Source organism: Phocoena sinus, chromosome 11 (genome assembly GCF_008692025.1).
Source record: "Phocoena sinus isolate mPhoSin1 chromosome 11, mPhoSin1.pri, whole genome shotgun sequence".
Classification (NCBI taxonomy): Eukaryota; Metazoa; Chordata; class Mammalia; order Artiodactyla; family Phocoenidae; genus Phocoena; species Phocoena sinus.
The window spans coordinates 93,759,436-93,785,152 of NC_045773.1; the positions used below are offsets into that span (position 1 = coordinate 93,759,436).

The following is a 25,717-nucleotide window of genomic DNA, read 5'->3' on the forward strand; positions in this document are numbered from 1 at the left end:
CTTTTCTAATGACTAATGATACTGAGCATCTTTTCATGTGCTTATTGGTCATTTGTATATCTTTCTTGGAGAAATGTCTATTCAGATCCTTTGCCCATTTTTTTTTAGTCGGGTTTTCTTTTTATTGTTGAGTTCTAAGAATTGTATATATGTTCTGGATAGAAATCACATATCACCTATGTAGATTTGTATATATTTTCTCCTATTCTGTGGTTTGTCTTTTAATTTCCTTGACAGTATCCTTTGAAGCACAAAAGTTTTAAATTTTTATGAAGTCTAGTTTATTTTTCTTTCATTGCTTGTGCTTTTGCTGTCATACCTAAGAAACCATTGCCTGATCCAGGGTCATGAAGATTTACTCCAGTGTTTTTGTCTAAGAGTATGTGGTTTTAGCACTCCCTCTTAATTTTTGATTCCATTTTTAAATTAATTTTTGTATATGATGTGAGGTATTGATTCACTTTCCTTGGTTTGCATAGATATATCCAGTTGTCCCAGCACAGTTTGTTGTAAAAACTGTTTTCTCCTCCTTTGAATTATCTTGTCCAGCTTGTCAAAATCAACTGATCATAAATGTAAGGGTTAATTTCTAGATTCTAAATTTTATTGCATTAATATTTATGTCTATTCTTAAGCCAGTAATGTACTCTCTTGATTACTGTAACTTTACAGTGAGTTTTAAAATTGGGAACTGTGAGTCCTCCAATTTTGTTCTTTTTCAAGATTGCTTTGGCTCTCCTGGGCCCTATTACATTTCCATACGAGTTTCAGGATCAGTTTGTCACTTCCTGCAGAAAAGCAAGTTTGACTTTTGATAGAGATTGCCTTGAATCTCTAGATTAGTTAGGGGAATATTGCTATCTTTTTTTAACTTTTATATATTGCTATCATAACAGTATTAATTCTTCCAATCCATAAACGTGGTAGCCTTTCCACTTATTTAGGTGTTCTTTAATTTCTTTCAACAGTGTTTTGTAGTTTTTTGTGTTCAAGTCTTGTACTGTCCTGTTAAGTTTATTTGTAGATATTTTATTCTTTTTGATTCTGTTGTAAATGGAATTGTTTTCTTAAATTTATTTTTAAATTGTTCATTGCTCGTGTGTAGAAATAAAATTGGATTTTCATATTGAACTTGTATCCTGCAGTCATGCTGATTTTGTTTATTAATTTTTAATACTATTTTGGCAAGGATTCTTTTGGATTTTTTATGTACAAAATTATGTTGTATGTGAATAGAGGATGTTTACTCCTTCCTTAACAAGCTGGTGTCTTTTATTTTTCATGCCTTACTGCCCAAGCTGGAACCTCCAGTACCATGTTGAATAGAAGTGGTAAAAGAGGGTATCTTTTTCTTGTTCATGATTTTAAGGGAAAAGCAGTCTCTTACCATTAAATCTGATGTTAGCTACAGATATTTTTTCATAGGTGCCCTGTATCAGGTTGGGAGTTTCCCTTTTATTTCTAATTAGTTGAGTGTCTTTATCAAGAAAGGTGATGAATTTTGCCTAATTCTTTTTCTGTGTCTGTTGAGATGATCTTGTGGCTTTTATCCTTTATTATATTAATATTATTAATTATATTAATATTACATTGATTTTGTTTCTAAACCAGCCTTTTATTCCTGGCATAAGTCCTCCTTGGTCATGATGTATAATCCTTTTTGTGTGTTACTGGGCTTCATTTACTAGTAATTTGTTGAGGATTTGTGTGTCCGTGTTCATAAAGGATATTTTTCTGTTGTTTTCTTGTGATATCTTTATCTGATTTTGGCAGCAGGGTAACACTGGCCTTGTAGTATTAGTTAGGAAGTGTTTCTAACTTTGGGGGGAAGAAGAGTCTGAGAAGGATTGGTGGTCATTGTTCTCTATATGTTTGGTAGAATTCATCAGGGAAGCCATCTGAGCATGGGCTTTTCTTTGCGGGAAGTTTTAAGATTGCTTATCAGTTTTGGTAGTTTATGACTTTCTAGGAATTTGTTCATTTTTAAGTAGGTTATTTAATTTGTTGCTATATAGTTCATAGTATTTTCTTATAATCCTTTTAAGTTTTTAATCTTTTTTAGTTTGGTATTAATATTTTTTCTTTCATTTCTGATTTCTGATAATTGGAGTCTTTTTTTCTTGCTTAGTGGAACCAATTTTTTGGCTGATTGATTCTGTTGTTTTCCTGGTCTCTTTTATTTCTGCTCTAATCTTTATTATTTCCTTCCTGTTGCTTGCTTTGGGTTTAATAGTTTGTTGTTCATTTTCTAGTTTCTTGAGGTTGAGAGTTGGATTATTCATTAGAGATCTTTCTTTTTTTTATTTTAGGCAACTGCAGCTATAAACTTCCCTCTAAGAACTACTTTAGCTGCATCTTACAAGTTTTGGTGTATTGTGTTTTCATTCTCATTCATTTCTAAGTGTTTAAAAATTTCCCCTATTATTTCTTTTTTTGTATTTTTTTTTAGGAGCATGTTTAGTATCCATATATTTGTGTACATTCCAAATTTCCTTCTGTTTGTGATTTCTAACTTGATTTTCTTGTAGTTGGAGAGTATACCATGTATGATTTCAATTTTTTTTTTAATTTATTGAGGCTTGTTTTATGGCCTAATATGTCTTGGAAAATCTGTGTGCACTTGAGGAGCATGTGTATTCTACCATGGTTGGTGGAGTGTTGTGTAAACGACTGTTGGTTCTGGTTGATTTATAGTTATGTTCAAGTTTTACATTTCTTGTTGATTTTCTATCAGTTGTTGCATCCATTATTGAAAGTAGGTTATTGAAGTCTCCAATCATTATCATGAATTGTGTATTTCTCCCTAATTCTGTGGGTTTTTGCTTTAAATATTTTAGGGCTCTGTTGTTAGGTTCATATTTGTGTATAATTTTTATGTCTTCTTGATGTATTGACCCTTTTTATCATAATAAATATATTGTTTTGTTTCTAGTAACAAATTTTGTCTTAAAGTCTATTTTGTCTGATGCAAGTATAACTATTTCAGCTCTCATTTGATTACTGTTTGCATAGTATTTCTTTTTCCTTCCTTTTAATTTCAACCTATTTGTGTGTTCAAATCTGAAATGTCTTTGTAGACAACATCTCTTTGGATCTTTAAAAAAAGAAAAATGTGTTCTGTGAGTCTCTGCCTTTGAATGATTTTATCCATTTGCAGTTATTGCAATTACTGATAAGGGAGGACTTATGTCTGCTATTTTGGTCTCATGTCTTTTTGTTTTTCTGTTCTTCTGTTGCTTTCTTTTGTTTGAAGTAGACTTTTTAGTGTACCTTTTAATAATTTTATTGTGGTTTCTTTTCTGTAGTTTTTGAGTTATTTTCTTAATGGTTGCTCTGGAGGATTACTCATATAATATCCTAACTCAAAACAATATAAATTGGATTAATATCAACTTAATTCCAACAGTGTGTTAAACCTAGCTTCATAATATTTTCATTGTCTCCCCTCTTCTTTTTGTTATTATTGTCATAAATTATACCTTTATACAGTTTAGGCCCAGAGAGTTATAATTATTGCTTTATATCTTTTAAGTTAGATAGGAGAAGAAAAGAGTTACAAAGAAAAATACACTTACACTGCCTTTTATGCTTACCTATGCAGTTATCTTTACTGATCTTTATTTCTTTGTATACATTTGAGTAACTGACTAGTTTCTTTTCCACCTTATTTCTTATAGCGCAGGTCTGTTAGTGACAGATTCTCTGTTTTTGTTATTTAGGAGCGTCTTAATTTCTCTTTTGAAATATAGTTTTAGTGGATATAGAATTCTTGGTTTATAGTTTTTTTTTTTCTTTCAGCAGTTGCAGTATATTATCCCACTGCGTTCAGGCTTCCATGGTTTCTCATGAGAAGTCTGTTGTTGATCTATCTGGGTTACATAGCATTAGTTATATAAAGCAATAATAGCAACTTGCTTTTGTGGAGTTTGTGACATATAATGAAGCAAAACAGGACCACAGTATCAGAACATGTGGGAAGAGGTAAAAAGGTTTTTAAAAGTGGTGTGTTGCATTGCCAGCATTTGATAAATATACTAATTCAATCAAGAATATGACATATTAAAGGTGCAGTTTTTTAAACTTACGTGGTACTCATTAATGCAATGCCAAAATATATAGCAAAAAGCTAACAAAGGTCATAAAATACAAAAATACAAAGAGCACAGAAAAGGACGAAGGGAGAGAACAGGTAGGACGAATAATAAGTTAGCAAACTTAAATCTATCTATAATAGGAATTAAACTAAACTAGTCCTCTTAGTCTCTGTTCTTTGATATTTGGCACACTATTATTAACAATGCTAATAATGTATAATTTGAAATTATTTGTATTGATATATTGATCTAAAAAAACTTCATGCCCATTTCCCTTTTTAAACGCAAGAAGTCCCCTACATATGAATGAGTTCCATTCAGAGAGTGCATTTGTAAGTCCAGTTTGTTCATAAGTCCAACAGAGTTAGCCTAGGTACCCAACTAGCACAGTCGGCTGTATAGTACCATACTGTAATAGGTTTATAGTACTTTTCACACAAATAATACATAAAAAACAAAAAATAAAATGTTTTTAATCTCACAGTACAGTACCTTGAGAAGTACGGTAGTGCAGTACAACAGCTGGCACACAGGGGCTGGCATCGAGTGAACAGGCAAGAAGAGTTACTGACCGGAGGAGGGAGAGGAGGTGGGAGACGGTAGAGCTGAAGGATCGTCAGCAGTAGGAGGCGGAGGGCAAGCTGCCATTTCACTCACGCCTGACATTGATGGCACAGGTTCTGGTTCCTTGCTGGATTCAATTTTATCTACCCTTTTGAAAAAACAATCCAGTGATGTCTAGGTAGTAGCTCTTTTTTTCTCATCATAGATGACACGGTAGCACTTGATCACATTCTGAACGGCTGCATCGTGAACAGTACTTTCGTGTACTGTTCTGTGTGTGGGTCCTGTGCCTCAAAAACTAACAGTGCCTCCTCAAATAAAGAAAAACCCCTTGCCGTTTCCTGCATCGTGAGTCTCTTCGGTTTTTCAGTTACTTTTTCTTCCTCTTGTCTCTCTTCATCCTTTCTCTGGGCCTCCAGTTCCATCAGGTCTTCATTAGTCAGCTCCTTGTGTTGCACAGCAAGGAGTTCAGTGAAGTCGTCCTCTTGCAGATCTAGCTCCAGCTTCTTGCTGAGGGTCACTTGGTCTTCTTGCTGGAGACCACTTTGGACTCCTCATCCACCTTCTCAAATCCACGAAAATTGTGAACACACTGCTGGCAAAGGTTCTTCCAAATCCTGTTCAGGGTGATGGCTATAACCTCATGCCAAGCAAAGTCAGTGTTTTTTATGGCCTTGTAGATGTTCTAGTCCTTCCAAAATTGTCACAGCGTTGTTCCTGATTCGTCACTTGCCTTTACTGTCTGATGAAAAGTGTGATGTAAATATTTCCTGAAAGTCGCCATAACTCCCTGGTCCATAGGTTGGATGAGCGACACAGTATTCAGTGGCAGAGGCACTACTTTGACATTGGGATGAAAGTTGTCCCATGAATGGGAGAGTGGCCCGGAGCACTGTGGAGCAGCAAAAGAATGTTTAATGGGACGTCCTTCTCCAAGCAGTATTTCTCTACCTCTAGGCTAAAGTGGTGGAAAAACCAGTCCTGGAAAATGGCCTTTGTAACCCAGGCTTTGGGGTTACTCTTCCACACAACAGGAAGAGAGAGCCCTTGGCTATGTTTTTAAGGGCTCTTGGGTTCTGTGAATGATAAACCAAGAGAGGCTTCAGCTTCATCTCACCGGAAGCATGGCCACCAAACAGCTGAGTTAGCCTAACCTTTGCTGCTTTATATATAACCTGGCATCAACTTTTCCTTCCTCCTTACTGATGGAACTTCGGTCTGGCATCCTCTTGCAGTACAGTCCTGTCTCATCTACCTTAAAAACCTGCTCGGGTAAATACGAGCCTTCATCAATAATTTCTTGAAGTGTTTCAGGAAATTCCTGGGCAGCTACCGTATCTGCCCTTGCTGCCTCACCACTTACTTTTACATTGCGAAGGTTGGTTCTAGCCTTGAACCAGTGAAACCAGCAATGGCTGGCATTAAAAGATGTGCCCTCTGATTCTTTGCCGTGTTTCTTCTTCAAGTCTTCATAGAGGCGTCTGGCTTTCTCTTGAATCAGCATTAAGCTGAGCACCTCGACACATGCTGATCCTGCATCCACACAAGTTTCTCCATCTCCTCCATCACTTTCCCACACTTCTTCGATATTATCGTTGACACCATCAGCACAGCAGACTTCACATGTTCCATGATCTTGTCCTTATTCTTCAGAATCGTGCTGATGGTCGGACGATGCATGTTATAAGAAGGAGTGATGTCTCCCATCTTTTCGCCTCTTTCCACTCTCTCAATTGTTTTCACTTTTGTTTCCATTGTTCTCACTTGGCACTTCTTAGCAGTACCAGCTACGTCACTGCTGCTTTTACGCTTGCTTCCGGACATCCTGGGCTTGAAATGAAGATCCTGCACTCTGTACAGTACTGTACAGTAAAGTACCAAAAGCACTACCACTCATAGAGGATGCACTCATATGACAACGTACACCAGACACATGAACTAACTTATGTGACTGGACATGCGAATGCACGTTGAAAGTTCGCAACTTGAAGGTTCATATGTAGGGGACTTACTGCACATAATACCACAGTAAGTTTCTTGTCTGTCAATTCTTTCCACTCCCTCACTGCTACTGAATTTGAGCGTGTGTTTATATGTCATGCAACACCTCAAGCATCTACCAGCTTTCTTGGTTCACTGTTTGTTGGGAGCCACACCCATCCACATCTGGTGTTGCATATTTCCCCTGTCAACTCCTTCCACCACTTCACAATAACCCACAAGCTGCAGCCCTGCTTCACCTACTTCCCCAAGTAAACTTCAGGTCTTTTTCAGTGTAAGGTACCATATTTATTGTAGTATTTATGTATTTCTTGGCAATTCAACATGTGTAAAACCATTTTTATTGAATTTTGGTGGTTTTTTTTTGGATTCTTATATTTTTAAAAATATGTTACTATTGAAGTTTTTGACTGTTTTGCTCTTAACCCCACTTCCCCCATAAACTCTGTGGTTTTTGTTGCATGGTGTTGTATAGTGCAGTGATTTTAAGGAACTCAAATGTCATGCTATGGTAGAACTGACTAATCGCTCTATCCCATATGTGCCCATTACTTTGTCCACCCAATGATCCATCTTATTTTTTGATGCATTTCAAAGTAAGTAGACTTAACTCCTAATTACTACACCATGCATATCACTAAGTAGAATTTGATACTTGCTTATTGTTCTCTTTTTAATCATCATAAAGGTTACATACAGTGAAGTCTGAGGTGTACCATTTGATGAGTTTTACAGATGCATACATCTGTGAAATGCAAGCTCCCATCAAAACATAGAACTGGACCATCATCCGTGGAAGTGTCCCCTCATACTCTTTCCCGGTTAGGCCCTGTCCTCACCCTCTCAGAGGTGACTGTTATTTTCATTTTGTCTGTTCGGAACTTCATATACAGGCATACCTTGGAGAAATTGCAGGTTCGGTTTCAGACTGCCACAATAAAGCAAATGCAACAAGGAAGTGAGTCACATGAATTGTTTGGTTTCCCAGTGCATATAAACTATGTTTACATTATACTGTAGTCTGCTAATTGTGCGATAGCATTATGTCAGAAGAAGTATTTACGTTAAATACTTTACTACTAAAAAATGCTAATAATAATGAAAAAGTTTGAAATATTATAAAGAATTACTAAAATGTGACAGAGACACGCAGTGAGCAAGTGCTGTTGGAAAATTGGTGCTGATAGACTTGCTGGATGCAGGGCTGCCACAGACCTTCACTTTGTAAACAAACACAGCATCTGTGAAGCTCAATAAAATGAGGTATGTCTGTAAAGAGAATCATATAAGAAATCTTAGTAAGATTTCTTTGATTCACGGTAACATTTTTTAGATCATCCATGTTGTGTATATCGGTAATTCATTTTCCATTTTATTTCTGAGTAGAACATACCACAGTCTGTGTATCCATTCACTTGTTGATAGATACCCAGACTGTTTCAGGTTTTCCTCCATTGTGAAGAGCTCTTATGAACGTATTTGTACAAGTCTCTAGGTGCACATAGTGCCTTCATTTATCTTTTGAGTGGAATTGCTGGGTCTTGGGGTAAGTACATGTTCGGTCTTTTGAGACACTGCCAGCCATGGTTCCAAAGGAGTTGTCCCGTTTTACATTCCCACCAACAGTGTATGAAAGCTCTTACTGTGCCAAATCTGTGGCAGTACTGGTGTGGCCAGTCTTACATTTTAACCGTTCTGCTGGGTGCATGGTGGTATCTCAGTGTGGTTCTAATTTGTTTCTCTAGTGACTGACTAATGCTGTGTAGCAGTTTCATGTGCTTCTTGGTTATTTGCAGTATTATTTTGTGAAGTGTCTATTCAGATCTTTTGTCCATTTATAAAAATTGGATAGTCTTATGTCTTTTGAGCAGAAGATTTTAATTTTGCTGATGTCTGATTTATGAGTTTGTTATTTTATGGTTCTTGCTTTCTGTGTCCTGATAGGTATTTGCTTTATCCCAAAGTCATTAAGACATTTTTACGTGTTTTTTTTTTTAGAAGCTTTATAGTTTTAACTTTCGTGTTTAGGACTATGATCCGTCTTCAGTTGAGTTTTATATATTGTGTGAGGTAGAGATTAATGTTTACTTTTCCAAATGGGTATCAGTTCTATCACTGTTTGTTAGAAAAACTTTCCTTACTCTTTTGGATTGTTTTGGCACCCTTGTAAAATATTAAATGATTGTGTAAGTGTGGATCTCTTTTTGAGCTCTTTTTGAATCCATTCCATTGATTTATTTGTTGATCCTTAATTCTGGTACCATACTGTCTTGCTTACTCAGGTTTATGGTAAATCTTGAGGTCAGATGGTGTAAGTCCTACATCTGTATTCTTTTTCAAACTTTCTTTGGATATTTTAGATCCTGTTTATTTCTGTATAAATGTTAGAATCAGCCTGTCAGTTTTTACAAAAACCTCCTAGCGTGAGTATAATATGGATTGCATTGACTCTAGAGATCAATTTGGAGAGAATTGCAGCCTTACTAGTTTTGAGTCTTCTAGTCCATAAATGTGATATATCTCTCCATTTATTTACATCTTCTTTAATTCCCCCTGCCAGTGTTTGGTAATTTTCAGCAGAGAAATTCTTCATGCCTTTTTTTCAGTTCTTAAAATGTTTTATGCTTTCTAGTGCTATTGTAGACATAATTGTTTTTTAAATTTTATCTTCTTAGTGTTTACTGCCAGTATATACAAATACAATAGATTTTTTTTATACAATAACTTTGTATCCTGCAGCCATGTTAAATTCACTTATTCTGATTGTTTTTTTAAGATTACCTCTTGTTAAATTAATGTTATCTACAAGTAAAGTCAGATTTATTTCTTCCTTTTTTTCCCCCAAATAGGATGTTTTTATTAGATGAATATATTTATATGTCTGTATTCAGTTTTAACAATACGATGTGTTGGGACTTCCCTGGTGGCGCGGTGGTTGAGAATCCGCCTGCCAATTCAGGGGACACGGGTTCGATCTCTGGCCCAGGAAGATCCCACATGCCTTGGAGCAACTAAGCCCGTGCGCCACAGCAACTGAGCCTGCGCTCTAGAGCTTGTGAGCCACAACTACTGAGCCCGCACACTGCAACTACTGACACCCACGTGCTCTAGGGCCCGTGCTACGCAATAAGAGAAGCCACTGCAATGAGAAGCCCGCACACTGCAAGGAAGAGTAGCCCCCACTTGCCATGGTTAGAGAAAGCCTGTGCACAGCAACGAAGACCCAATGCAGCCCAATAAATAAATAAATAAGCAAGCTATGTTAAACTCTAAAAATATGTCATACCATTACTTTGTGAGATTTTTTTTTAATCAAACTAATCATTCATTCATTTATTCATTCCTTCAAAACTGTGCATTGAGCACCTTCTATGTGCCAGGCCTCCACTGGGCACAGAGAATAAAATGCTAACAAGTCACAGTAACACAGTTCTTGTTATAAATTTGGCACATCTCTGAGTTCCTTGCATTTGCAAATATACTTAGCCCGCACAACAAGCCGGTGAGGTAGGTTCCGTTATTATCAGCACGTTGTTCAGATGAGTAACTTGCCCAATAAGTTCTGCCAGTTACTAGCTGTGTGACGTTGGGCAAGTTATTTCTTCCTTTTTTATTTATGCCTTTTATTTCTCTTTATTGCCGTATTGAAATGCTTAGGGTTTTCAGTACAGTGTTGAATAGAAATGGTGAGAGCTGGCATTCTTACCTTGTTCTTGATCTCACGGGAATAGCTTTCAATATTTCACTATTACGAATGCTAGCTGTAGGTTTTTTGTAAATGTAGGTTGGTGAAGGTCCCTCGTATTTCTGGTTTGCTGAGAGTTTTTATTGTGAATAGGTGTTGAATTTTGTCAAATGTTTTTCTACAGCTAATTAAATGATCATAAGAGTTTTCTCCTAATTTGATAAAATATATTGATTGGTGTTTTGAATGTTAAACCAGTGTTGTGTTCCTGGATTAACACCACCTGGTCTTGATATATTATCATTTTGATATATTGCTAGAGTTCTGTCTTAATTTACCTGTTGGCTTTTTAACTAATATCTCTGTAGTTTTTTAGTGGCTACTCTAAAGATTTTAGTATATATCCCTATTTTCATAACTTACTAAGAATTAATGTTTTACTATTTCACATAAAATACAGAAACTTGCAACCGTATAGGTCCATTTACTGCCTCTTCCTGTACTTTTTGCTGTAGTTACTCATATGTATTACATCTACTTATCTTATCAACTGGGCAATACATGTTATTTTTGCTTTAAGGAGTCATACATGTTTTTAAGGAAATCAAGAGTGAAAACAGTCTTTTATTATGTACCCATGTGTGTGCCATTTGCAATGCTCTTCTTTCCTTCCTGAAAATCCAGGTATCTATCTGATGTACCTGTATATGTTATATCTGGTATACCTTTATATATATATGATATATATATATATGATATATATATATATCTGATTCCTTTCAGTTTGGCAGATTTACTTTAGTATTTTTCTTAGTGCAGGTCTGCTGGCAACACATTCTTTTTCTCTTATCTGAGAAATATTTTTATTTCGCTTTCATTCTTGAAGGATATTTCCTTAATATAACACCCTGTGTTGGCATGGGTTCCCCTTCCCCTTTTCTGCTCTTGTGAATGTTTTGTTCAGCCATCTTCTGGCCTCTTCGTATTTTCTTCTGAGAAGTCAGGAGATATTCAGCTTAGCGCTCCTGTTGAAAGTAATGCATCATGTTTTTCTGGCTGCTTTCAGTATTTTCTCTTCATTCTTAGTTTTTAGCTGTTTCGCTGTGATTTGTGCCTATGTGTGCTTTTCTTTGTACTTAACCTGCTGAGGTTTCTGTGCTTTTTAAATGTGTAAATTTTTTTCTTTTACCCAGTTTGGGGAATTCTTCTCAATTTTTTTGTTCCATTCTCTTTCTCCTTGTGGGAGTTCGGTTACATTTATGTTAGACCTTTTGCTACTGCCCAAGAGGCTCTCTTTTTATTCCATCAGTATTTTTTCTCTGTTCTTCAGATCAGTTCTGTCATTGTTTACTTACTCATTTTGCTATTTCCAGTGTGCCATTAGGTACATTAGTAAATATTTATTTCAAATATATTTCAGCTCCAGAATTTCTTTTGTGTGTGTGTGTGTGTGTGATACGCGGGCCTCTCACTGTTGTGGCCTCTCCCGTTGGCGGAGCACAGGCTCCGGACGCGCAGGCTCAGCGGCCATGGCTCATGGCCCAGCCGCTCCGCGGCATGTGGGATCTTCCCGTACCGGGGCACGATCCCGTGTCCCCTGCATCGACAGGCAGACTCTCAACCACTGCGCCACCAGGGAAGCCCCAGAATTTCATTTTTTTATTGTTTCTTTTTCTTTGTTGAAATTTCCTGTTTCATTCATTGCAAGCATATTTCCCTTTACATCCCTAAGCATAGTAACAGCAGCTGCCTTAAATACTTTAGCTTTAATTCCAATGACTTGAGGCTCTCCCGGTCATTGTCTTGTCTTTTCTCTTGAATATGGGTCATATTTTACTATGTCTTTATATGTCAAGTAATTTTGAATTGTATTCTAGTACATTATAACTGGATTATAGATTTTTTAAATTCCTAATAGCGGTTTTTTCAGTAATGAATTTTAATTACATTTCATCATTTTCTTTTCTAGTTGTCATTTCTTTGTCCCATGCATTCCTTCTGTTTTCACTTGTCTTCCTGCTAAAGTCCATTCTCAAATAGTTCCTTTGTGAACACTTGTGGATAGTAAAGTGTTAGCTTTCTTATGCCATAAAATATCTTATTTTGCCCTCATTCTTGGATGATGCTTTACCTGGGAATTAAGTTCTAGGTTGACAGTTCTTTACTTTCAGTACTTCGTGCCATTGTTCACAGTCATCACCTGTTGCTGGGGAGAAGTCAGCTGTCATTTTAATCGTCATTCCTTCTGAGGTAATCTGCCTTTCTTTTTGGAAGCTTTTAGGATTTTGTTTGCATTGATAGTCTGTGATGTGTTTTTATCTTTCTCTGTGGTGTGCACTTTCAACTTACCAACGTATTTTTCAGTTGAGTTGTGGAAAATCACGAGCTAAATTATCTCAGTAAATATTGGTGCTCCACTGTATTTTTTAGTGATGGTGATTCCTTTTTTTCTTTCACATAATCCTAAATGTATTAAAAAATCTTTTTTGTCATACTCTCCATTGTTTGATGTCATCTAGAATGAATTCATGTTCCAGTTGTGTATTTTGTTGGTCTTATATATATATTTGGTATATTTTAGAATTTTGTTTTTGTGGCCTTATTTTAATTAGAAAGTTTAACATTTTTCTCCATTTTGTTTATCTAGTTCTATACTTATTCCCTTTATTATACTTTATAGTTGCTTCCTAACTCCTGGGTCCCCAATCTAAAACCAGGTCTACATTAGAGTTTCCAGGTTCTTTCTTCAAAATGGTATTGGGAGTATTGCAGATTCAATAACAAATCCATTCAGTAAATTTGTTCAGGTCTTAAGAGGCTATTCCTTCCCCCTTCCCTTCAACTAGACAACAATGTCAAATGAATTTTAGCCAAGGCAGCAGGTGGTATCAGTGTTTTCTTCCCCTTCAGGAGGGGAAGCCTATTCCAGTTGTTGGCTTTAAGCAGTGAGCATAGCTAATGATCCCCTTGTGGAGCCTTTTTAGTGTTTGTTTCCTCAGGAGAAACTCCTACCCATTAATGGGTGCTCAAGGACGCAGAGCTTTGCAGAGCCAGAGCACAGTTTTGTGTTTCTTCTCAAAGATTATCTTGTGACTTACTACTTTTTTAAAAAATAAGTAATTACATTGTATACTGTATTTGGAACAAAGGGGCTGAGTCAAAATACCAACTTATATGAGTCTTGACTAGACATCCAAAATGCTGTTTCTTAATGTTTTGTTATTCTTGTGTCACTTGACTCTTACTCTTATTAGTAATATTGCACTTGGGAATTCCATTTTCTGAGTTTTAATATCTAGTAGGACAAACACTTAAGTTTTTTTTTTAATTTTGTCTTGATCAAAATTCTGTTTTTACATATGAACTTTTAAAATCACTTTCTCTAGTTTTAAATATTCATTTGGAGTATATTGTGAATCTCATTACATGTGTATATTCATTTTAGAAAGATTGCTATTTTTATGCTGTCAAGTTATCCAGATACCTAAAATACTCATTTATTTACCACTTTTTTTTTTTTTTTTTTTTTTTTTTTTTTTTTTTTTTTTTTTATTTACCACTTTTAAGATATCATTCTGGAGCTTTACTTGAGCTCTTTACTCTTGTTTTATAATTTCTGTAGTTATTATGACTGATATGTCTATATATTCCACTTCCTTTCTCTAGCTGGTTATTACTAGAAAAGAAGTTAAAATGTTTTTCTTAAATTCAGTCATTTTTCCAAAATAACTAGTTAATTCTAAAAGCTTTTAGTATGTTCCATAGTTTCCTATGTATATAATCAGAGCAACTACAATTAAGATAATTTTATGTCTTGTAATATTTATACTGGTTATTTAGTTCTCTTATTAAGCTTCCTATTTTCTTATTTTATTAAACTAAAACCTTCAAAACAATGTTTAACAGTTGTTGGCATCTCTATGTTCCTGATATTAATGGAAATGACTTCAGTGTCTCACTGTTGAATGCCTTGCTTGCTGTATTAGATTTGGGAAAAAGTGTGTTATATTTAAGTAGTTTCCTTTTATTTTTATTTTTATTTTTTATAAATTTATTTATTTTATTTTTGGCTGTGTTGGGTCTTTGTTGCTGCGCACGGACTCTCTCTAGGTGAGGCGAGCGGGGGCTACTCTTCGTTGGTGTGCACGGGCTTCTCGTTGCAGTGGCCTCTCTTGCTGCGGAGCACAGGATCTAGAGCACAGGCTCAGTAGTTGTGGCGCACGGGCTTAGCTGCTTCGCGGCATGTGGGATCTTCCCGGACCAGGGCTCGAACCTGTGTCCCCTGCATTGGTAGGCGGACTCTTAACCACTGCGCCACCAGGGAAGCCCCTCCTTTTATTTTTATTTGAGTTTTTATTAGGAGTGGTAGCTGAAATTTGTCAGATACCATTTTAAATCATGATACAATCACCGACAATTAGCCTTTTAACAAATGGATTCAGTTTGCTTTTTTATTTAGTTTTTCTTTTTTTGCATCGATACTTATAAATATATTTCTTTATGCTTTCCCCCTTTTGAACTGTCTTTATCAGTTTTTATTAATATTTTATAAGCTTTTAAAATAAATTGCATACTCTAATAATTACCTTTTCCTCTTGTATTTCTTTTGTGGAGATAATTTTGTTCTAGTGTTTCATAAATTAATAATTGAGTCTCATATTTAAGTCCATATTATCAATTTGCCAAAATACTTTTGGAAAACGAATATATAGATACCCCATAGCATATACTTTTTAGTATAATTCTGTTAAGTATTTCAGATGTTTTTATATGAATTGGATATTTTTTCAGTATGTCTCCATGTCTTTGTGTGTGTATGTGTGTGGAACTAGATTTTTACTGTATCCTTTTGAAAACACATTTGTTTCTTATTTAGTATTTCATTTTTCTTCCACAAGTCCCTCTATACTTTTTGTTAGAAGTCTTAATTCTAAATATTTGTGTAGATACGTTGGAAAGATTTTTATAGTTTTTAGAGTATTTAAGTATTAATAATACTTTGGGTATATTTATGAATGATTGCTATAGGAATTTACTGTGAATCTGGGTTTTATTGTTGCTTAATATTGCCCTTTTTGCTATTTCATGAATTCTGGTAACTTTTTTGTAGCTACCCTGTGAGTTTCATCTTGGGCTTGGTTCAATAATGTTTGGGAGTGTTTGGTAATTTATACATATATGACTATAATAACCAGCTTTTCTTCCTTCCTTCCTTTTTTTTTTAAACAGTTACATGGGAATTGGTCTTTCTGCTCAAGGTGTGAACATGAATAGACTACCAGGTACACTTGTAATTGAATTACAGTACAGTCTTATGGCTAACTCTGGCTAAAAATGTCAAGTAATAACTTGGAGATAGTTAAGTACATTAATCTTCTATATTTTTAATCACTTATGAGTTCAAAGTCGAGCTGAATGGTTTTAATAAATTTTATGCTATTTAGCAAAACATAACAAGTATACCATGCATTGTTTTGTTTTGTTTTGTTTTGCTTGTTTTTGTTTTGTTTGTTGGTATTTTTAACTTCCAGTACATAGTCATATCAACTACTTTAAATGTTTTAATGTGGTTAGTTCTGCTTCCTACCCAACACATCCCTAGGTTTTAAACCATTTTTAGTTGTTTTAATATTCTGGGAATGTAGGCTGATATTAAACGTAAACTAAGAAAGGTGTGAATTGAGGTAGGAGAACTGTTTCCTAAAACTATTAATCATATGGAAGTGATTCTTCGATTATATTTTCTGGTATTCTATTTACTAATGTTAAAAATTAACCTTGGAGGAAATTTTTTGAAAATTGAAAGAAAAATCTTTTGTTATATTAAAGTGTGTGTGTGTGTGTGTGTGTGTGTGTGTGTGTGTGTGTGTATGTGTGTGTGTGTGCTTAAACCAAATCAAAGCAAAATTCCTTTGGTCTATTAGCAAAGGAAATATGCATGGAAAATGTGTCTTGCTATGTTTGTTTGCGTTTTCTGATAGGAGTCCTCTCTGTGTAAGATATATTTTAGCATTCTGTGTGGTGGATTTATTTTCCTTAATGTGGTAAGCAGTGTTTTATATAGAAGTTATGTACTGTAATTGTTGAGAATTTAAATGTACTTTTGGGAATTTTATCTTTGTATTATCTGTTGTACTATTCTTGCTTAGCTTGTTATAATCTTAGTGAATAGCTCTAGTATAGAGTAACCTTACTTTTCACTGTAAATATACTGGAACTTTCTCTTTAGGCTGGGATAAACATTCATATGGTTATCATGGTGATGATGGACATTCATTTTGTTCTTCTGGAACGGGACAACCTTATGGACCAACTTTTACGACTGGTGATGTCATTGGCTGTTGTGTTAACCTTATCAACAATACCTGCTTCTACACCAAGAATGGACATAGTTTAGGTACTAAGATAATGAATTGCATGTTAAATAACCAGATGTTATGATGATTGTACTTACATCATGGTAGTAATATTTTTGTGTAATTCTCCTTTATGAGTAGTTGCCTCTGGAAATTATTTCTTTGCTCCTTCTAGGTAGAAGCTGAGGAAATGGTGACAATTTAAATCCAAAGTATAATGGACACATATTCAGCTAAAAACCGTTATTTTTTACAAGGAAGGCCACACTGTATCACATATATAGGACTAACTGCAAATAACCTCGTACTCAGATATTTATTCTAGAAGTAGAAATGCTAATTGTTTTCTGCTTTGCTTTCAATAAAGCCTGTCACAGTATGATCCAGTTCTCTAGGTAACAGGTGCTTAGAAGAAAGAGCTGTCAGTTTTTAGTATAGTATGGGGGTAATGACAAAGCGAGAAAAAGCTTGATGCCCCCAACCAAATGAAGGGCGTTGACATACTGAAAAATCAGGCCTGCTAACAAAGGTTGATAAAGGATGGTGACTACAAGTTAGTTCTGCAAAAGTGAGCAGAATTAAATGAGCAAATAACAGCAAAACTTGTAAAAGACAGGTGGCAAATAAGTAGATTAATGAAAACATGAGGAAATCTATCTATTGTAAGACTAACAGGAAGTCAGGGGTTTTAGTTGACTATGCTAATACTTCAGATTTTAAATTGTATATAATTGTTATGCTCCCTTTTCTTAGAAGTTGCTTGTTTTTGTTTTGTATTAAAGAAAGTAGAAAGGATAGCAAAACTGATGCTTTAAAAGTAAAAAAGTTTCACATTATTTTACTGTTTGAAACATCCTTGATTTATGGCAAATTATTTCTGTTGAAGTAAAGTGAAAAAAGGCAAAAACTAAGTAACTCCAGAAAGCTCAGTTTGCTTATTAATAGTATTTAAAAATTAAGCTGCAGATAGTATGCTTAGACATACGGTAAATGTTCTTGAATATAATACAAAAACTATTCTGTAATTTCATAGAAGATTCTAAATTTTTGGCTACATTGGTAATCGTCTTTTTTTTTTTTTAAGTGTCTCAACATACTCCTTATATTAAGTTACTGTCTTCTTCATACTTACATTCAGCTTAAAACTTTTCCTTCTGATTATTAATATTGATTCTGAAGTCCTGTGCTATCTAATTTAAAGGCTGTCACAAAGATTCTTACATTCTTTTTGGTGCAAGAATGTTGATAAAGGTCGCCATGCAGATGATATGTATTTGTGGTTTGATTGCTGTGGCAAACTGGTTTCCAGAAGGATACAGGCATTTTAGTGTGTTTGTTGTTAGTGCTCAGCTCTGACTTACCAAAGCCGTTCACTGGCATAGTCTTCGTTGGCTTGGCTGCTTAAGATATTTGCGATCTTAAAGTAAACCAGGAGAAATCTGCTTTTAGGTATGGCCTTTGGTTCAAAATGCAAAAGATGACATTTTTAAAACCAAAATTAATCTTTTTACAGTTTTCAAACTTTATTCCAGAGAAGAAGTTTTATTTTAGGAGATGAGAAGATCATAGGTGATGTGGTATTATTTTTTTCCTGTTAGATTTTCACAAGTATTTACCTTGAAATTTTCTTTTGAGCAAGGAAGCTGTTTTTAAAATGTGAGATGCTGTTTAAGAAAAGGGTGCCTAATGATAGGATCACATTCTAGAATTAAGTCACTTTGAAATATTTGGCATTATTCATTCATAAATTTTGTAAATATTTATTAGGCACATACAGAGGCAGTATAACAGTGGTCAATATGGGTTCTTTAGTTGCCTGGGTTTATCTCCTGGTTTGGCTGTGTGACCTTATGCAAGTTACTTAACATTTCTGTGCCTCAGATCATAAAATCAGATCACTATATTACCTACCTTATTAAAGTTGTTAGAGCAAGCCAAAGTGATGCATGTGAAGTTCTCAAGTGATTGCCCGACACATAGTGAGTACTCACTAAAGGTTATTTATTATCGTTGGCCAGGTGCTGGGGGTGCAGTGGTAAAACATTGGTGAGCAGAAAGTGTTCCACTGGAACAGACGCCAGCAAGCTGTGGTGGCCCGTGGGCCAAATCGGTCTCCTGTCTGTTTTCTAAGTAAAGTTTCATTGGAACACAGCTACACCCATTCATTTATGTACTGTATATGGCTGCTTTCCTGCTACTGTAGCAGAATTGAGTAGTTGAAACAGAGACCACATGGCCTAGAGAGCAGAAAATATTTACTTGCTGGCCCTTTATAGAGTAGCGTGCTTATCTCTGATCCAGATTCTAGCATCTAGAAGATAAGAAATTACTCAGTTATGCTTCCCTTGTATTTCCCAAAGTGGATAATTTCTGCCCCAAGGCTGATACATCTTTAGTTTCTGTCTCATGAAGGTTTTCAAAATATATATTTACTTACCATATAAAGAGAAATGGAAAGGTTTTTGAGAAAATAATTAAAGGAGAAACATTTCAGTATGCAAGTTAATTTACTTGAAATTTTAAAATTTTGTTTTATTGATTATCATTCATCAATTGAAGATAACTTTTCAAAAAGCCTCTTGATAATCAGATTAGGAAATAGGGGAAAAATTATTTTCTGTGTAAAATTTAAATAATTACACAGCTTGTTAAAGTGCCATCTTTGTGGTCTGAACATGTATAGGTTGTGGATGCTGTATTTGGCAATGTTCAAAAGTATTCATCTGTAGAATTAAGTTGGGTTTTTCATTAGAGGTTTTGGTAAAGTAAGGATTTCAGTAATTACTGACAGAAGGGAATTTTTGCTAAAACAATATGAATTTAGACAATCTTTATCAAGACATTTTTGAGGAAAATAATTGATTAGACTGCTGTTTTATGAAAAATGGTAGAAATATGTATGGTCATACATATTTCTTGCTGCATTCTTGCTGCTTTCTGTGTTCTTTTTCGTTTTCTGAAATTTTTAGAATAAATTCTCATATTCGTTTGGCCCATAGTCAGTTTGCTTTCTACTTATTAATGAAGCTGAAGGTAATCCGAATGTCTTACGGAGGGTGGGGGGATCTCCAGCTTCGCTTCTCCTTTTGACAAGCTAACATGAGTTCACTAGTTTTTAAAAGTCATAAAAACAGTACTTTAATTACAAAGCACTGTTTTTACCATTTGTTTAAAAACACGTACAATAGAGATGTAGTCACTTTGCCTTTTAACTTTATTACTTTAATAAATAGAGTTAGATAGTTGTGTTTTCTGGTGATACAGCACAATTACAGAGCCATAGACTCTCAAGTGGGAAGAGACCTTAAAGATAATATAACAGGAGGGCCCTCCATTTTTAGAAGGCGATCGGCACCGCAGAGGCAGTGGTGCTGGCGTGGCTGTATTTTGTGTCAATGTGTGTTTACACTGGAAGAGCTTTGCTTAGCTGGCTCACCAACACCGCCCCTCCCATTCTTCTAGAGCTCAGTCTTTGTAAACCTATGAATGAGGTCCTGCAGGAATATTTGGTTTGCTTATTACCTTATTTTCAGCTAAGTAATATATGTGAATATTTGGAGGGAGATTACACCATCACTTTGGGACGTCAGTAGCTGTATCCCGGTGAAATTGCCATTGTGCAGGTGTATTTGGTACATGACTGTTGAAATTACTGTCACCGGACGTTTAAGAGAGATTCTCAACTGTATAAATCTTTGTCCTTTGAAGGAGGAATTAAAATTTTTTGTCCAGAGTAGTCAGAGCTCTGAGAATGTACTTTTATAAGATTTTTTTTAAAGGAAACAAAAGTACTATATTTTCTATTCACCCCCCCCACCATTTTTAACAGAAAATCTTTCCTTTCCCCTCAAAGTTATTTAAAAGATAAATATAGGTAAGGAAGATTAAATAGTAAGGTTGGATAAAGCAGCTTAGGTGTTAGTGAGAAAAAAATCAGTCTTATTATTTTATATTTAGCTTTTTAATTTTTTTCTTCCTTTGCTATATTTTCCCTTCTTTTTAGTTAGAAATTCAGCTTCGTCGTCATACTCTGCCCTTGAAAAACAGCTTCTAATGCCACTTTTTTTTTTCTTTTTAGGTATTGCTTTCACTGACTTACCGGTAAGACATAATTTCTTGTAAAAGTAGTTTTGTATTTTTAATTAAAAGTATATAAGAACTGGTACTAATCATGTTTAAAATGCAGTCTTATTGGTAATTAAGTTTATATGCCATGCCGTGCATAAGCTAGAGCTCCTTTCTCAAGCTACCGTTGGTCTGGACCATCAGAAATTAACCTCCAAATTGCACTGGACACCATTGTCCAAGGGAACTTAGCTGTAGCTAAAAACTCAATGGGAAATGATTATTTGAAATACACTTTTTAGTGTCACTGTGGATTCATTCGAAATATGTCTCTTTGGTATTGCTGGACTTTTTAGTAAGTGGCTGTGCAACAGTTGTAGTCATTCACTAATTCAGTGTCTGTTGAGTGCCACTGTGCTGCAGGTTCTGTGCCTGGGCTACACTGTTCAACAAAACAGATAAAGGGCTCTGTCCCCTTGGAGTGCTCAGGCTGAGCAACTTAGAGGATAAATAATGCATTAAAAATATTTTTAAAGGATTTAAATACTTTTTAAAGAAAAAGAAACAGTAGAGCTTGAGAGTACCAAAGACAGAACACACGTGGTATAATTTGCTCACCTTTGTTCAAGGTAATTCTTGAGCAGGGACTTTTGAGGAAGTGAGGGAGTTAACTAAACGGATACAGAGAACAAGAATGTTCCAGGAAGAGGGAATAGTTAGGGGAATGGTACTAAGGCAGTAGCACATCTGGCACGTTTGAAGAATAGCATGAAGGGAGGTAGAGAGACATGAAAGCAGTAGGAGGTGAGTCAGATATGATGACAGGGAGGATGAGGAGATCATCTAGACCTTGAGGGACATTGTAAGAACTTGGGCATTTACTCTGAATGAAATACAAAGACACTGCAGAGTGTTAGTTATTATGGTATACTGGGATGAAAAATAGACTGCAGGGGGAGTAAGGGTAGAAGCAAGCCGACATGTGAAGGGCTATTGCAGAAATTCAGGCAGGAGATGATGGTGACTCAGATCACTAGAGATGTAAGAAGTAGTTTGATTCTGCATACCTTATTCCCCAATCTAAGGCTCTGTCAATTGTAACATGCATCATATGTAGCCCTAAGGGCGGGGGGGTGGGTGGTGGTGGTGGTGGAAACGAACAAACTAATAAACTATGATAAAGTGCTTTCATATCATTTAGAATTTATATTTTATATTCACTGAATGATCTCTTCAGGTATTTAACTTTTTAATCAGTATCACATTACACACCTAAAAATGTTACAGTAAACGATATAAATTGATTAAAGTTTTCCCCAAACTTCTTCATGTTCAGAGTCCAACCTTTTAAAACACTTGTTCAGAGTTAATGTCTGTGGTTTTCTACATGATACTGTCTGCTCTGCCATTAAGAACATTTCTTAAGAGTTCTCCATGACGTCTCTGGCACTTTCTTCCAAGCTCCTGACCGCATTGTACAGGGTTTCATATGCTCACTTTCTTCGTGTGACCAGAAGGTATTAACTAAAGGATTTCTGACACAACAAGGGCTCTGACATTCCTTTCTCAGTTGGTCCATAGTGGCTTGTTGACTAAAATGTCTTAGGAATTGCATTTATCCAGCTGTTTGACCAGGAAAAACAGTCAAGACTGAAGAGTTTTTGGTGAGCTCATCCTTCAGCAAATTCACACCTATGCAGGTGGTGACCACTGCTGCCTCATGACAGCTGCCGGGACAGCCGTAAGGTGCCAGTGATTATAAGATATATTCCAGCTCTAGAAATGTTTTGAGAGAGATGACAGGAGACTCAAAGGCAGAGAATAGACACCCTATCTATAGGTTATTAATCTTCCTGAAGAAAAATCCTAGAAAAACCGGAAGAAATCCAAGTTATAATAGAAAACAAGCCAGGGAACATTTGGAGTCTTACAGATCAGAATTGCTCATCAAGAGGTGTTATTTGATAAGCAGTGATGGAAGAAGTGTTTATCTTTTTGAAAAAATATATAGTGTTAGGATTTTGTCTGTATACTACAGTAGGTTCCAAATGGATTAAAGAGTTAAATGATTGATAAATAAATAAATAAGATTTTTTAGAAATCTGAGAGCCAAGAGAATTTTCTGATGGATTGGATGTGAAAATGTAAGAAAGAATTTGACTTCAAGATTTTTGGCCTGAAGAATTGAAAGAACGGAGATGCCACTTACTGATATGGAGAAGGCTGTATTTTAGCTGGAGCACTTTTTTGAGGGGGGGAATCTGGAGTTCATTTTGGATAAGTTAAGTGGACTTGTTAAGCATGCAGTTGGCTATACAAGCCTGGAATTCCAGAGAGTGATCTGGGCTGGAGATGAAAATTTGGGCGTCACTGGCATTTCAGTGTTTAAAGTCATGAGACTGTTTGAAGTCAACAAGGGAGTATGTGCTTGTAGAGAAATGGAGTGAGGACTGAGTTCTGGGGCGTGTCATACTGGGGAGAAGAGAAGGAACCCGCACCAGGAAAGTGAGGAGCAGCGATCAGAGAGGTAGGAGGAAGACTAAGAGCTGGGTGTCCTCAAAAAGCCAACTGAAGAAAATATATCCAGAAGGAAGGAGAAATTAACTGTGCCAAATGCCACTGCAACATACCACATAAGACAGGGCTGTTGATCAGTGGGTTTAGCAGAGTGGAGGTCACTGGTGACCTTGTCGAGAGAGTTTCAGCAGAGTGACGGAGAAGTCCTGACTGGGACAGGTTTAAGAGAGAATCGGAAGAGAGAAGCTATTATAGATTATGGACAGCTTTGGAGGATTTTGACCACAGTGAGGAGTAAAGAAGTGGGATGTGGTAGCTGGTGGTAGAATGGGGAACAGTAGGAGATTTTTTGTCAGATTCAGCAGGGTGTTTGCTGATGAGAACGATTCAGTAGCGAGAAACACAGTTGATGTTGTATACAGAGAGGAAAAGTAGCAATGATCGTACCCTTGACTGGACAAGGGAAGTGATCCAGTGTGTTAAGTGGAAAGGGGAGGCTTTAGAGAAGAGCGGCTGCGGTGGAGGGGCGGGTGTAGGTGCGGGTGCAGGTAGGCAGGTTCATGTGGCTCAGTATTGTTGCAGGGGTTTTGCTAAGGCTCCATTCCGAATGGAGTTGGTTAAAGCAGGGATCCCCAAACCCTGGGCTGCGGACTGGTGGCGGGCCGTGGCCTGTTGGGAACCGGGCCACACAGCAGGAGGTGAGCGGCGGGCGATCGGTGAAGCTTCATCTGCCGTTGCCCACCGCTCCCCGTTGCTCCCCACCACTCCTCATCACTCCACACCGCTCTCCATCACTCCCCATCGCTTCCCGTCACTCTCCATCGCTCCCCGTCACTCCCCATTGCTCCCTACCGCTCCCCGTCACTCCCCATCGCTCCCCACTGCTCCCCGTCCCTCCCCACCGCTCCCCGTCGCTAACCATCGCTCCCCGTCACTCCCCAGCTCTCCCCGTCACTCCCCATTGCTCCCAACGGCTCCCCGTCACTCCCCATCGCTCCCCACTGCTCCCCGTCACTCCCCACTGCTCCCCACCGCTCCCCGTCACTCCGCATCGCTCCCCACCACTCCCCGTCACTCGCCGTCACTCCCCACCGCTCCCTGTCGCTCCCCACTGCTCCCTGTCGCTGCCCTTTTTTTTTTTATGACTGTGAGATCTGGGACTTCCACATGTCGCTCCCCACCTCTCCCCATCGCTTGCATTACTGCCTGATCCCTGCCACCCTCCAGTCTGTGAAAAAATTGTCTTCACACAAAACCAGTCCCTGGTGCCAGAAAGGTTGGGCACCACTGCGTTAAAGGGCCTACGTAGCTGGTTTGCTTTTCCTTTCTTCCCCCTCTTTTTGTGGCACTGAGCAAGTAAAACCAACTTGTCAGTTAGCAGGTTTTGTTCCTTACTGATAGCTAGTGGGGATCATTTGAAAAATGTGCTACGAGTAGAGAGCCATGAGTTAGCTAGTTGTAGACATGTTGAATTTTTTTTTTTTTTTTTTTTTTTTTTGGCGGCGGTATGCGGGCCACTCACTGTTGTGACCTCTCCCCTTGTGGAGCACAGGCTCAGTGGCCATGGCTCACGGGCCCAGCCTCTCCACGGCATGTGGATCTTCCCGGACCGGGGCACGAACCCGTGTCCCCTGCATCGGCAGGCGGACTCTCAACCACTCCGCCACCAGGGAAGCCTGACATGTTGACTATTTTTGTGTTGCCTTCTGATTATTTTTCGTCCTGCTTTAGAATTGCCAGTTCTGTTTTTTGCCTTTTCTGTGATTAACCAAGGTTGTTACTCAGCTCTGTAGCAGTGGGTAAAGTGGTGGTTATGGTGGTAGTTGTAAGTTTTCTTTTAAGATACAGTGGCTCTGAGAGCTCTTTTTTTTTTTATGAGTGTGAGATCTGGGACTTCCACATGTAACATATCATTCTTCTACTTAAAAAGGAAAGAAGAAGTTAGTCTTTCTCTTAAAGGCACCACCAAACAAGTGTTTCTATGTTGTGTACCTGTGATCCTTCACTAGCCAGTTGTAGCATTCAATCCCAGTGGAGAGTATGTTCACAGAAAAAAAGTGTACCTATTACGGAACATAGGGTGCTTTACATCTCAGAAAACCTTAGATGTTTTTCAAAATGATCTTTCTTCCCCAGCTCACCTCGCCAGTTTGAGAAATGTCCATGTATAAGCTGACTAATTCAGTTGGGATTAGATAAATTCTTTTGTTATAGAAGCTATTCACGTTTAAAATGATGCTGCTTTCTAGTTCCTTGGCCTGATTTGAAATCTACCTTTTATAGAAAGCATTATTTGCTTCAATTTTCTTTAGAAAAAAATCTTTTATATATAAAAGAACAAAACTATGATATTGAGGGTATAATTTTATTGTGTATACTTAGCTTTTGAATAGCATTTTTAGTAGCTGTCTTCATCTTTCATGGGTTAATAGAAA

General features: G+C 36.8%; 1 protein-coding gene across 1 annotated transcript in view; it reads left to right on the plus strand.

The window, feature by feature from the left end:
• The window catches only part of RANBP9 (RAN binding protein 9), an 89,535-nt gene that overhangs the window by 38,065 nt on the left and 25,753 nt on the right, over positions 1-25,717 (plus strand). The window contains exons 3-5 of the mRNA XM_032649657.1: positions 15,574-15,626; positions 16,574-16,741; positions 20,779-20,801. Coding sequence (XP_032505548.1) covers positions 15,574-15,626; positions 16,574-16,741; positions 20,779-20,801 — 244 coding nt within the window. The remainder of the gene's footprint in view (positions 1-15,573; positions 15,627-16,573; positions 16,742-20,778; positions 20,802-25,717) is intronic.